This window comes from Bos javanicus, chromosome 9 (genome assembly GCF_032452875.1).
Source record: "Bos javanicus breed banteng chromosome 9, ARS-OSU_banteng_1.0, whole genome shotgun sequence".
Classification (NCBI taxonomy): domain Eukaryota; kingdom Metazoa; phylum Chordata; class Mammalia; order Artiodactyla; family Bovidae; genus Bos; species Bos javanicus.
The window spans coordinates 40,916,842-40,930,547 of NC_083876.1; the positions used below are offsets into that span (position 1 = coordinate 40,916,842).

General features: G+C 39.2%; 1 protein-coding gene across 3 annotated transcripts in view; it reads right to left on the reverse strand.

Annotated features, from left to right (window-relative positions):
* The window catches only part of LOC133253853 (coiled-coil domain-containing protein 162-like), a 153,836-nt gene that overhangs the window by 100,808 nt on the left and 39,322 nt on the right, over nt 1-13,706 (reverse strand). For all 3 annotated transcript variants that reach the window (XM_061427613.1, XM_061427612.1, XM_061427610.1), the window contains exon 10: nt 2,228-2,430. In XM_061427613.1, the coding sequence (XP_061283597.1) occupies nt 2,228-2,430 (203 nt within the window). The remainder of the gene's footprint in view (nt 1-2,227; nt 2,431-13,706) is intronic.

Here is a 13,706-nt window from a genome sequence, read left to right on the forward strand (position 1 = left end):
TGGCAACCCACTCCAGTATTCTTGCCTGGAGAATCCCATGGACAGAGGAGCCTGGAGGGCTATAGTCCATGGGGTCGCAAAGAGTCGGACATGACTGAGTGACTTCACTTTCTTTCCCCCACCACCCATGCCATGCCATTGGCCTTTTTGGAGACTCTTCAGGACCCTGTGCAGGTTACCCAGATTTCTTGGGAGGGGACCCCCACCAGCTGCTCCCTCAGGCTGTTGATGACACAGTTGCTCATTGCTATGATGGGCCTCAAAGAGCTGCACCCATCCCATGCCAGGTCCCTGGCTGGGGCGGAGAGTGGGGGGCAAGCACCACTGCCCACATCCCCACATCCCGCCACTGCTGCTGCCACTGCTTTCTGGCTTCTCCTCTTTATTTTCAAATTCCTGGTGTTTCCTGGAGTTCCAAACCCAGTCCTCTTCTCACCTTCTGCATGTCCTCCTTGGGAAGTCTGTCATTCAACTCTGGGCCATTACCATCTCCCTTTTGTGTAAGAACCTGTGACCCCATCTCTGTCCTCCTTCAACTCTGAGCTCTACTCCCCCATGACTTGCAGCCAGGCTCCATTCAGATGTCGCTGTGGCATTTCAGCCTTCTGTGTTTAGAATTCCTTCCTTTCTTCTCTTATCCCCATTTTAACACATTTCTTCATCTTGAGAAGTTGGTACATTAAGGCTGAGTTCAAATGACACCTACATTAGTTTGCTAGGCTGCTGTGAAACAGTACCAAGAACTGGGGGTGGTGGTGCTTAAACAACAGAAATCTGTCTCAGTTCTGGAGGACAGAAGTCCAAGATCAAAGTGTTGCAGGGCTGGTTCCTTCTGAGGGTTCTGAATGAAGGATATTTTCTAGGTTCTCTCATCTTACAGATGAACATCACATCCTTATGGCTTCACATAGTTTTCCTTCTGGATACATCTGTGTCCAAACCAGCTCTTCTTAGAAGGACACCAGATATATTACATAGGAGCCCACTCTAATAACTTCATTTTCTCTGTAAAGACTATCTCCAAATAAGGTCACATTCTGAGGTACTAGGGCTTAGGGCTTGAACATTTGAATTGTGGAGGTACACAATCATCCCTAGGCCTTCTTCTGTAGAGCTTTCTCTGATTCACTTAGAAAGAATGAAATACTCCACTTCCTGTGCTCCCATAGTATTTTGTTCATATGACTAGAATATCATATTAAACTTTATTAGGGGAAACTTTTAGACTGTGAACTCCCTGAGAACAAGGATCAGAAATTATGAGGAGATAGTATCATAGTGGTTAATATTATCTTGGCCCATAGTTTGATTTCTGCTTCTACTACTTTCTGGTTATGTGATCTTAGGAAAATTACTTTTCTGAGCCTCTACTTTCTTGGTTGTAAAATGTTTGCAAGCTATTATATCATAATATCATATCATAAGGACATCATTAATCTATTATACATAAGAATATTCTGAGAATTAAATGAACTAATACATGGAAAGTTCCCAGTACAGACCCTGGACACAGTAGGCCCTAGATCATGGTTTATGGTGGATAACTGGACTCTCTGTGTCTTCAGGGACTCTCATGGGGCAGAACACGAAACTCATATATGTTTGCAACAAATCCTCAAGTTCCATATTTCTCCCGTTTAGGGAAATGTTCATTTAAATGTCTTACCATCCTCTCATGCGCAAAGCAAAAACAGAACTCACCAAGTATTCTCTCCCCCTGCCTGTTGAACATTTCATACTTCCACCAGACCTGGATGCTATCACTGACTCATTCTTTCCTTTCTGAAGGCCCTCCACTGGTTCTTCTCTGCTATTCAACTTAATTATATTTGAGCACTCAGTATCATTAGGTGCTTGATGAGGGTCAGTCTTCATACCCAATAGGATACTATGGAAAACAACACGGACAGAGCTTTTACATTTAGGGAGCTTACATTAGCAGGAAAACTAATAAACCAACATTAGGCATCTAATTAAAAGGCAATGGCTGAATGGAGAAAAAGCCCAGGTGCTTAGAGGAGAACCAAAACTAGCTGAGTAGTGAGAGAGGCCTGTGGGAGACCTGAAAAGAGAAACAGGGAGGGAGGGAAGGTGGAAGGGAGGTCATCATTTCAGTCATTTAGAAAGCTCACTCTGGCTACTCTGGGAGCACAGATGCGGCAAGGCTTGTGGTATGAAGACTCAGAGTCTATTACCCTCCATGTGGATCGTGAGTCCCCCTACTGACCGTGCCAAGTGTACAGTCTCCAGACTCATCTCTATCAGCCTATGCCGGAGGGTCAAGAGTTCCAAAAGTTTGGAAAACATTTCCAGGAGCAGCATTTGGGAATCTTGGCCTTGGTTCTGTCCTTGGTCTGCTGCAGATTTGAGCGCAAGCAGGCCTGTCTCCCTCACAAGAAAGGGATCACCCATCACTTTAGCTGAAAATAGCTGAAAGAAAACAGAATACTTTTAAAAATACAAAATAAAGGAAAAAATTTGAACATATTAAGAAAAATATGTCAGAAGCACAGACTCTGGATCCAGAGTTCCTAGGCTTGAGTTCTAGCTCTGACACTTAGAAGCTGTGAGATTTAGGGCCATTCACTCAAATTAACTGTATCTCAGTTTTATCATCTGTAAAGTGGCAGTAAGGATAATAACAGCACCTCAGTTCAGTTCAGTCGCTCAGTTATGTCCGACTCTTTGCGACCCCATGAATCGCAGCACGCCAGGCCTCCCTGTCCATCACCAACTCCCAGAGTTTACTCAAACTCATGTCCATCGAGTCAGTGATGCCATCCAGCCATCTCATCCTCTGTCATCCCCTTATCTTCCTGCCCCCAATCCCTCCCAGCATCAGGGTCTTTTCCAATGAGTCAACTCTTCGTATGAAGTGGCCAAATATTGGAGTTTCAGCTTTAGCACCAGTCCTTCCAATGCACACCCAGGACTGATCTCTTTTAGGATGGACTGGTTGGATCTCCTTGCAGTCCAAGGGACTCTCAAGAGTCTTCTCCAACACCACAGTTCAAAGGCATCAATTCTTCAGCACTCAGCTTTCTTCACAGTCCAACTCACATCCATACATGACTACTGGAAAAATCGCCTTAACAGGAACTAATAAATCATAACTGTATCATAGGGTTGTTGAGAGGGTTGAGTTAAATATATGCAAAAGTGCTTTTTTTTAATAATAGCATTTGCATTATCATTATTATAAATGTTTTAAGCCAAACTAAAGAGAGAAATGACAAAGATGACCTAAATAGAAGTCTCTGATATATTGCAAGTATTTTGGTGACCAGTGATAATAATGATAATTTCTTATAAACTCTAATTGAAGTTTAAAATTTTTCAAGTATTTTCATGTATATTAACTCATTTTTATTTTTACAAGATCCCCATGATTTAGGAATCACAGATACTATTATGTCCATTTTATCAGTTAGGGATCTGAAGCAACACTGAAATTTTCTAAGGTCAGACAACAGTATCAAGAATAAATTTAGTTTTCCTAGTTCCAAGCTGCAGTTCTAGAGTATACCAAGCTGCCTCTTCAGTGCTCCTCTGCTCAAGTCACCCAAGCCTTGGGTGATTTGTGAAGTTACTACATTGTTCTTTAACATCCTCCTGCCTTGGTCACCTCCTCTGCTCTGACATTTTTGCTAGCCTCTAATATACCACTTCCAGCAAGGACCAAGTCTGGGGACCATCTCTAGTCTGTCTTTCCTGGTTTGGCATCCCAAGAGTAGATATACTTATCTACCAAAGGCCTTGCCTATTCAAGGATGCAATTTCTAGACAACTGAAGTCTTCCAAAGTAATAAAGAGATTTATTAATTTCCTGCTTGTCTATTGAGCGCAATACCTGCCCCATTTTCTGTCCCAGTACAAAAGATTAATCTGATTATTTATCATTTCTAAGTCTCAATTTGAACATATTAAAAAAAATAATTTAAACTGTATGGGAAATTCTCTGGTGGTCCAGTGGTTAGGACTCAGTGCTTTCACTACTGAGGGCCTGGGTTCAATCCCTGGTTGGGGAAACTAAGATTCTGAAAGCCATGCAGTGTGACAATCCATCAATCAATAAAAAATAAAACTGTGGGGGAGAAGCTAAGATGACGGAGGAGTAGGACGGTGAGAACACTTTCTCCCCCACAAATTTATCAAAAGAACGTTTAAATGCCGAGTAAATTCCACAAAACAACTTCTGAATGTCGGCAGAGGACATCAGGCACCCAGAAAAGCAACCCAAGTCTTCGAAAGGAGGTAGGAAAAAATATAAAAGACAAAAAAAGAGACAAAAGAGGGAGGGATGGAGTTCCGTCCCGGGAAGGGAGTCTTAAAAAGAGAGAAGTTTCCAAACACCAGGAAACCTTCTCACTGCCGAATCTGTGTGGAGCCTTGGAAGCACAGAGGGCAACATAACAGGGAGGAAAAATAAATAAACAATTAAAACCCGCAGATTACGAGCCCTAGGGTAACTCCCCCAGTGGAGAAGCAGCGCAGAGGCCTGCACATGCCATTAGCAAGTGGGGGCTGGGCAGGGAGGCGCGGCGTGGGCTGCATCGCTTAGAGTAAGGATCTGGCCTGAATACCCCAAGCGCTATCTGAGTGAAATAATTTGGGCTAGCAAACCAGACTGTGGGATATCTACCATGCGAAAAGCCATCCCTAACCTAAGACGCTCCCAGGCCCGCGCACTGAACAAAGGACTGAACGGAGATAGCCGGCTGCAGACCTTCCCACTCCGGTGACAGGCAGCCAGAGCCGGAAGGGGGCAATGGCAGCCCCAGAGAGACATTATCTATAAAACTGTAAGCAGGCTTCTTTGCTAACTAAGACTTCTTGGGGGTCTGGATGGTCAACATCTGCCTGAGAAGGTGCGCCGGTTGTACACCTAGATAACTGAGCGGCGGGGAGGCGATAAGTTGCAGCAATCGCGCTCGCCAAACACCTCATCCCCTGAGCTGCTCGGACCTGGGAAGGGCACAAAACGCAGGCCCAACTGAGTCTGCGCCTCTGAGGACTACCCGAGTGCCTGAACCTGAGCGGCTTGGACCTGGGAGGTGCAAGCAGCCCAGAGCTGGCCACGGATGGTTCCCGGGAGAGCAACCTAGAGACTGAGCAGTGTGGGCAGGGAGGCTACACGCGCGGTGAGTGGGGGCAGACCCAGTGAGGCTGAGGCACTGCGCGCACACGCCAGTGTTATTTGTTTGCAGCATCCCTCCCTCCCCACAGCGTGACTGAACAAGTGAGCCTAAAAAAAAAAAAAAAAAAGTGTCCTCCACCGTCCCTTTTGTGTCAGGGCAGAAACCAGACACTGAAGAGACCAGCAAACAGAAGAAGCTATAACAAAGGGAACCTCCTTGGAAGCTACAGGCAATAGATTAAAACCCTGTGGTTAGTACTGTCTACATAGGAAGGGGCCTATAGATCTTGAGAAATATAAGTCGGACCAAGGAACTAGCCGAAAATGAACTGAACCCACAATACCGACAACAAAACCAGAGAAAGTCCTAGATATATTTTTACTATTTTTATGATCATTCTTTCTTTTTTTTTTCAATTAAAAAAAAATTTTTAAGTCCTCTATTATTCCTTTAATTTTCACTTTTATAACCTATTATTACTTTGCAAAAAAAAAGACCCTATTTTTTTAAAAGCAAACTTCATATATATATTTTTATAATTTTTTTGACCTTGTTTTTTTTTTCCTTCTTTTCTTTAACATTGTATTTTTGAAATTCCAAATTCTACTCTAGATTTTTAATTTTAGCTTTTTGATATTTGTTATCAATTTTGTACCTATATATATATTTTTTTTTTAAATAATTTTTGTGACTATTTTTTTCTCTCTTTCTTTCTCTTCTTCTTTTATATAACATTGTATACCTGAAATTCCAAACTCAACTCTAGATTTTTAATTTATGCTTTTTGGTATTTGTTATCAATTTTGTACCTATATTTTCTTTATAATTTTTGCGACTTTGTTTTTGTTTTTTTGTTTTTCTCTCTTTCTTTTTCTTCTTCTTTTTTTTTTTTTACATTGTATTTTTGAAATTCCAAACTCTACTCTAGATTTTTAACTTTTGCTTTTTGGTATTTGTAATCAATTTTATACCTATATTTTCTTTATAATTTTTGCGACTTTGTTTTTGTCTGTTTGTTTGTTTTTTCTCTCTTTCTTTTCCTTCTTCTTTTCTTTAACGTTGTATTTTTGAAATTCCAAACTCTACTCTAGATTTTTAATTTTTGCTTTTATGTATTTGTTACCAATTTTGTACCTTTAAGAACCCAATCTTCAGCACCCATTTTTCACTAGGGAGTGAGATTACTGGCTTGACTGATCTCTCTCCCTTTGGACTCTCCTTTTTCTCCACCAGGTCGCCTGTGTCTCCTCCCTAACCCCTCTCTACTCTAGCCAACTCTGTGAATTTCCGTGTGTTCCAGACAGTGGAGAACACTTAGGGAACTGATTACTGGCTGGATCTGTCTCCCTCCTTTTCATTCCCCCCTTTTATCCTCCTGGCCACCTCTGCCTCCTTCCTCCTTCTTCTATTCTCTGTATAACTCTGTGAACATCTCTGAGCGGTCCAGTTGTGGAGTGCACATAAGGAAGTGATTACTGGCTAGCCCACTCTCTCCTCTATTGATTCCACCTCATCTCATCCGGGTCACCTCTAACTCCCTCCTCCCTCTTCTATTCTCCATGTAACGCTGTGAACCTCTCTGGGTGACCTGGATGGGCAGAGAAACTTTTCATCTTTAACGTAGATGTTTTATCAATGGTGCTGTATAGAAGGAGAAGTTTTGAAACTACTGTAAAAATAAGACCGATAACTGGAAGCAGGAGGCTGAAGTCCAAACCCTGACTCCAGGGAACTCCTGACTCCAGGGAACATTAATTGACAGGAGCTCATCAAACGCCTCCATACCTACACTGAAACCAAGTACCACACAAGGGCCAACAAGTTCCAGGGCAAGACATACCAAACAAATTCTCCAGCAACAAAGGAACACAACCCTGAGCTCCAAGATACAGGCTGCCCAAAGTCACCCCAAAACCATAGACATCTCATAACTCATTACTGGACACTTCATTGCACTCCAGAGAGAAGAAATACAGCTCCACCCACCAGAACACCGACACAAGCTTCCCTAAACAAGAAACCTTGACAAGCCACCTGTACAAACCCACACACAGTGAGGAAACGCCACAATAAAGAGAACTCCACAAATTGCCAGAATACAGAAAGGACACCCCAAACTCAGCAATTTAAACAAGATGAAGAGACAGAGGAATACCCAGCAGATAAAGGAACAGGATAAATGCCCACCAAATCAAACAAAAGAGGAAGAGATAGGGAATCTACCTGATAAAGAATTCCAACTAATGATAGTGAAATTGATCCAAAATCTTGAAATCAAAATGGAATCACAGATAAATAGCCTGGAGACAAGATTGAGAAGATGCAAGAAAGGTTTAACAAGGACCTAGAAGAAATAAAAAAAGAGTCAATATATAATGAATAATGCAATAAATGAAATTAAAAACACTCTGGAGGCAACAAATAGTAGAATAACAGAGGCAGAAGATAGGATTAGTGAATTAGAAGATAGAATGGTAGAAATAAATGAATCAGAGAGGAAAAAAGAAAAACGAATTAAAAGAAACGAGGACAATCTCAGAGACCTCCAGGACAATATTAAACGCTACAACATTCGAATCATAGGGGTCCCAGAAGAAGAAGACAAAAAGAAAGACCATTTGAAAATACTTGAGGAGATAATAGTTGAAAACTTCCCTAAAATGGGGAAGGAAATAACCACCCAAGTCCAAGAAACCCAGAGAGTCCCAAACAGGATAAACCCAAGGTGAAACACCCCAAGACATATATTAATCAAATTAACAACAAATATTAAAAGCAGCAAGGGAAAAACAACAAATAACACACAAGGGGATTCCCATAAGGATAACAGCTGATCTCTCAATAGAAACTCTTCAAGCCAGGAGGGAATGGCAAGACATACTTAAAATGATGAAAGAAAATAACCTACAGCCCAGATTATTGTACCCAGCAAGGATCTCATTCAAATACAAAGGAGAAATCAAAAGCTTTACAGACAAGCAAAAGCTGAGAGAATTCAGCACCACCAAACCAGCTCTCCAACAAATACTAAAGGATATTCTCTAGACAGGAAACACAAAAACGGTGTATAAATTCGAACCCAAAATAATAAAGTAAATGACAATGGGATCATACTTATCAGTAATTACCTTAAACGTAAATGGGTTGAATGCCCCAACCAAAAGACAAAGACTGGCTGAATGGATACAAAAACAAGACCCCTACATATGTTGTCTACAAGAGACCTACCTCAAAACAGGGGACACATACAGACTAAAAGTGAAGGGCTGGAAAAAGATTTTCCATGCAAATAGGGACCAAAAGAAAGGAGGAATAGCAATACTCATATCAGATAAAATAGACTTTAAAACAAAGGCTGTGAAGAGAGACAAAGACGGTCACTACATAATGATCAAAGGATCAATCCAAGAAGAAGATATAACAATTATAAATATATATGCACCCAACATGGGAGCACCGCAATATGTAAGACAAATGCTAACAAGTATGAAAGGAGAAATTAACAATAACACAATAATAGTGGGAGACTTTAATACCCCACTCACACCCATGGATAGATCAACTAAACAGAAAATTAACAAGGAAACACAAACTTTAAATGATACAATAGACCAGTTAGACCTAATTGATATCTATAGGACATTTCATCCCAAAACAATGAATTTCACCTTTTTCTCAAGCGCACATGGAAACTTCTCCAGGATAGATCACATCCTGGGCCATAAAGCTAGCCTTGGTAAATTCAAAAAAATAGAAATCATTCCAAGCATCTTTTCTGACCACAATGCAGTAAGATTAGATCTTAATTACAGAAGAAAAACTATTAAAAATTCCAACATATGGAGGCTGAACAACATGCTGCTGAATAACCAACAAATCACAGAAGAAATCAAAAAAGAAATCAAAATTTGCATAGAAACGAATGAAAATGAAAACACAACAACCCAAAACCTGTGGAACACTGTAAAAGCAGTCCTAGGGGGAAAGTTCATAGCAATACAGGCATACCTCAAGAAACAAGAAAAAAGTCAAATAAATAACCTAACTCTACACCTAAAGTAACTAGAAAAGGAAAAAATGAAGAACCCCAGGGTTAGTAGAAGGAAAGAAATCTTGAAAATTAGGGCAGAAATAAATGCAAAAGAAACAAAAGAGACCATAGCAAAAATCAACAAAGCCAAAAGCTGGTTCTTTGAAAGGATAAATAAAATTGACAAACCATTAGCCAGACTCATCAAGAAACAAAGGGAGAAAAATCAAATCAACAAAATTAGAAATGAAAATGGAGAGATCACAACAGACAACACAGAAATACAAAGGATCATAAGAGACTACTATCAACAATTATATGCCAATAAAATGGACAACGTGGAAGAAATGGACAAATTCTTAGAAAAGTACAACTTTCCAAAACTAGACCAGGAAGATTAATAGAAAATCTTAACAGACCCATCACAAGCACGGAAATTGAAACTGTAATCAAAAATCTTCCAGCAAACAAAAGCCCAGGTCCAGACGGCTTCACAGCTGAATTCTACCAAAAATTTAGAGAAGAGCTAACACCTATCCTACTCAAACTCTTCCAGAAAATTGCAGAGGAAGGTAAACTTCCAAACTCATTCTATGAGGCCACCATTATCCTAATACCAAAACCTGAAAAAGATCCCACAAAAAAATAAAACTACAGGCCAATATCACTGATGAACATAGATGCAAATATCCTTAACAAAATTCTAGCAATCAGAATCCAACAACACATTAAAAAGATCATATACCATGACCAAGTGGGCTTTATCCCAGGGATGCAAGGATTCTTCAATATCTGCAAATCAATCAATGTAATACACCACATTAACAAATTGAAAAATAAAAACCATATGATTATCTCAATAGATGCAGAGAAAGCCTTTGACAAAATTCAACACCCATTTATGATAAAAACTCTCCAGAAAGCAGGAATAGAAGGAACATACCTCAACATAATAAAAGCTATATATGACAAACCCACAGCAAACATTATCCTCAATGGTGAAAAATTGAAAGCATTTCCTCTAAAGTCAGGAACAAGACAAGGGTGCCCACTTTCACCATTACTATTCAACATAGTTTTGGAAGTTTTGGCCACAGCAATCAGAGCAGAAAAAGAAATAAAAGGAATCCAAATTGGAAAAGAAGAAGTAAAACTCTCACTATTTGCAGATGACATGATCCTTTACATAGAAAACCCTAAAGACTCCACCAGAAAATTACTAGAACTAATCAATGATTATAGTAAAGTTGCAGGATATAAAATCAACACACAGAAATCCCTTGCATTCCTATACACTAATAATGAGAAAACTGAAAGAGAAATTAAGGAAACAATTCCATTCACCATTGCAATGGAAAGAATAAAATACTTAGGAATATATCTACCTAAAGAAACTAAAGACCTATATATAGAAAACTATAAAACACTGGTGAAAGAAATCAAAGAGGACACTAATAGATGGAGAAATATACCATGTTCATGGATTGGAAGAATCAATATAGTGAAAATGAGTATACTACCCAAAGCAATCTATAGATTCAATGCAATCCCTATCAAGCTACCAACGGTATTCTTCACAGAGCTAGAACAAATAATTTCACAATTTGTATGGAAATACAAAAAACCTCGAATAGCCAAAGCTATCTTGAGAAAGAAGAATGGAACTGGAGGAATCAACCTACCTGACTTCAGACTCTATTACAAAGCCACAGTTATCAAGACAGTATGGTACTGGCACAAAGACAGAAATATAGATCAATGGAACAAAATAGAAAGCCCAGAGATAAATCCACACACATATGGACACCTTATCTTTGACAAAGGAGGCAAGAATATACAATGGATTAAAGACAATCTCTTTAACAAGTGGTGCTGGGAAAACTGGTCAACCACTTGTAAAAGAATGAAACTAGAACACTTTCTAACACCTTACACAAAAATAAACTCAAAATGGATTAAAGATCTCAACGTAAGACCAGAAACTATAAAACTCCTAGAGGAGAACATAGGCAAAACACTCTCTGACATACATCACAGCAGGATCCTCTATGACCCACCTCCCAGAATATTGGAAATAAAAGCAAAAATAAACAAATGGAACCTAATTAAACTTAAAAGCTTCTGCACAACAAAGGAAACTATTAGCAAGGTGAAAAGACAGCCTTCAGAATGGGAGAAAATAATAGCAAATGAAGCAACTGACAAACAACTAATCTCAAAAATATATAAGCAACTCCTACACCTCAAGTCCAGAAAAATAAATGACCCAATCAAAAAATGGGCCAAAGAATTAAATAGACATTTCTCCAAAGAAGACATACAGATGGCTAACAAACACATGAAAAGATGCTCAACATCACTCATTATCAGAGAAATGCAAATCAAAACCACTATGAGATACCATTTTACGCCAGTCAGAATGGCTGCGATCCAAAAGTCTAACAAGCAACAAATGCTGGAGAGGGTGTGGAGAAAAGGGAACCCTCTTACACTGTTGGTGGGAATGCAAACTAGTACAGCCACTATGGAGAACAGTGTGGAGATTCCTTAAAAAACTGGAAATAGAACTGCCATACAACCCAGCAATCCCACTGCTGGGCATACACACTGAGGAAACCAGAAGGGAAAGAGACACGTGTACCCCAATGTTCATCACAGCACTGTTTATAATAGCCAGGACATGGAAGCAACCTAGATGTCCATCAGCAGATGAATGGATAAGAAAGCTGTGGTACATATACACAATGGAGTATTACTCAGCCATTAAAAAGAATTCATCTGAATCAGTTCTAATGAGATGGATGAAACTGGAGCCTATTATACAGAGTGAAGTAAGCCAGAAAGAAAACACCAATACAGTATACTAACACATATATATGGAATTTAGAAAGATGGTAACAATAACCCTGTATACGAGATAGCAAAAGAGACACTGATGTATAGAACAGTCTTTTAGACTCTGTGGGTGAGGGAGAGGGTGGGATGATTTGGGAGAATGGCATTGAAATACGTATAATATCATATATGGAACGAGTTGCCAGTCCAGGTTCAATGCACGATACTGGATGCTTGGGGCTGGTGCACTGGGACGACCCAGAGGGATGGGATGGGGAGGGAGGAGGGTTCAGGATGGGGAACACATGTATACCTGTGGTGGATTCATTTCGATATTTGGCAAAACCAATACAGTATTGTAAAGTTTAAAAATAAAATAAAATTTAAAAAATAAATAAATAAAACTGTGTGGCATCAATGAGAGATTAAGTAGGTAGCCCAGATTATTCACTACAATTTTTAAGAGAACTAAAAATACATTTTAAAAATCTGGTATCAATTGCTGCTGTTTTAGTCATTAAATCGCGTCTGACTCTTTGCAACCCCACGGACTATAGTGCACAAGGCTCCCCTCTCCATGGGATTTCCCAAGCAAGAATACTGAAATGGGTTGCCATTTCCTTCTCAGGGGATCTTCCCGATCCAGGGATCAAACCTGGGTCTCCTGCATTAGCAGGCAGATTCTTTACTATTGAGCCACCAGGGAAACCCTGGTACCATAATACAGTGTGAAAATAATCCTCAATAAATGGTAGTAGGCTACATGGGTAATAATGTGGGGAAAAATTCTGTTATGAGCCATATTTTACACCACATACTCACTCATACACACATACACACACATGCACACACACTCCAGGTGGAATACTAAAAGGAGTTAAATATTTTTGAAATAAAGTAAAAACCTTAAGAAGTTAGACGTTAGAATAAAGGAAGACAAATATGAAACATCTGGAGGAAGTTTGGCTTTCTGGATTTAGGATAGAAGAAATCACAAAGGAAACGATAAACAGATTTGACTATATGAAAATAAGTTTCTGTTAAAAAAATTTTTTTTTTGTTAAAAATTTAAAAGACAAATTGGGGAAAATAGTTGCAGAAAATATTATGGACAAACGATTAAAGTTTTTTTAAGAAGCGCTCATGTAAGTGGATAGGAATGATATTAGGATTCCAAGAGAACAATAAACTAAGGGGAAGAATAGAAAATTCATAAAAAATACAGCTAGTATCATGACATTTGGAAGAATATTTAATCTCAACAAAAAGCAAGGAAAGAAAATTAACAGTGTAATGCCACCTTTATATATTATATGCATATATTAGCACAGACATTATATGCTTACACCTAACACTGTAGAGTATTGCAGAACTGGTACCCTTAGACACTATTGGTGGTATTACAGTTTGGCATGACTTTTCTGGAAAGTGATCTGCCAACATGTATCCAAAGACTTAAATTTTGTTTCAGTAAATCCAATTCCAAGAATCTATCCAAAGGAATTGATTCAAAATATGGTAAAATCTGTAAGCATAGAGATGTATCTTATGGAATTTTTAATAATAATAAAACATTGGAAATTACTTGAATGCCCATCGATAGGGAAATGGTTGGATAAATTATCACTCACTGCTTAAAGGAATTTTGTGGTCATAAAGGTTAAGTATAAAGACTATTAGCAACATGGAAGAATATATAATAT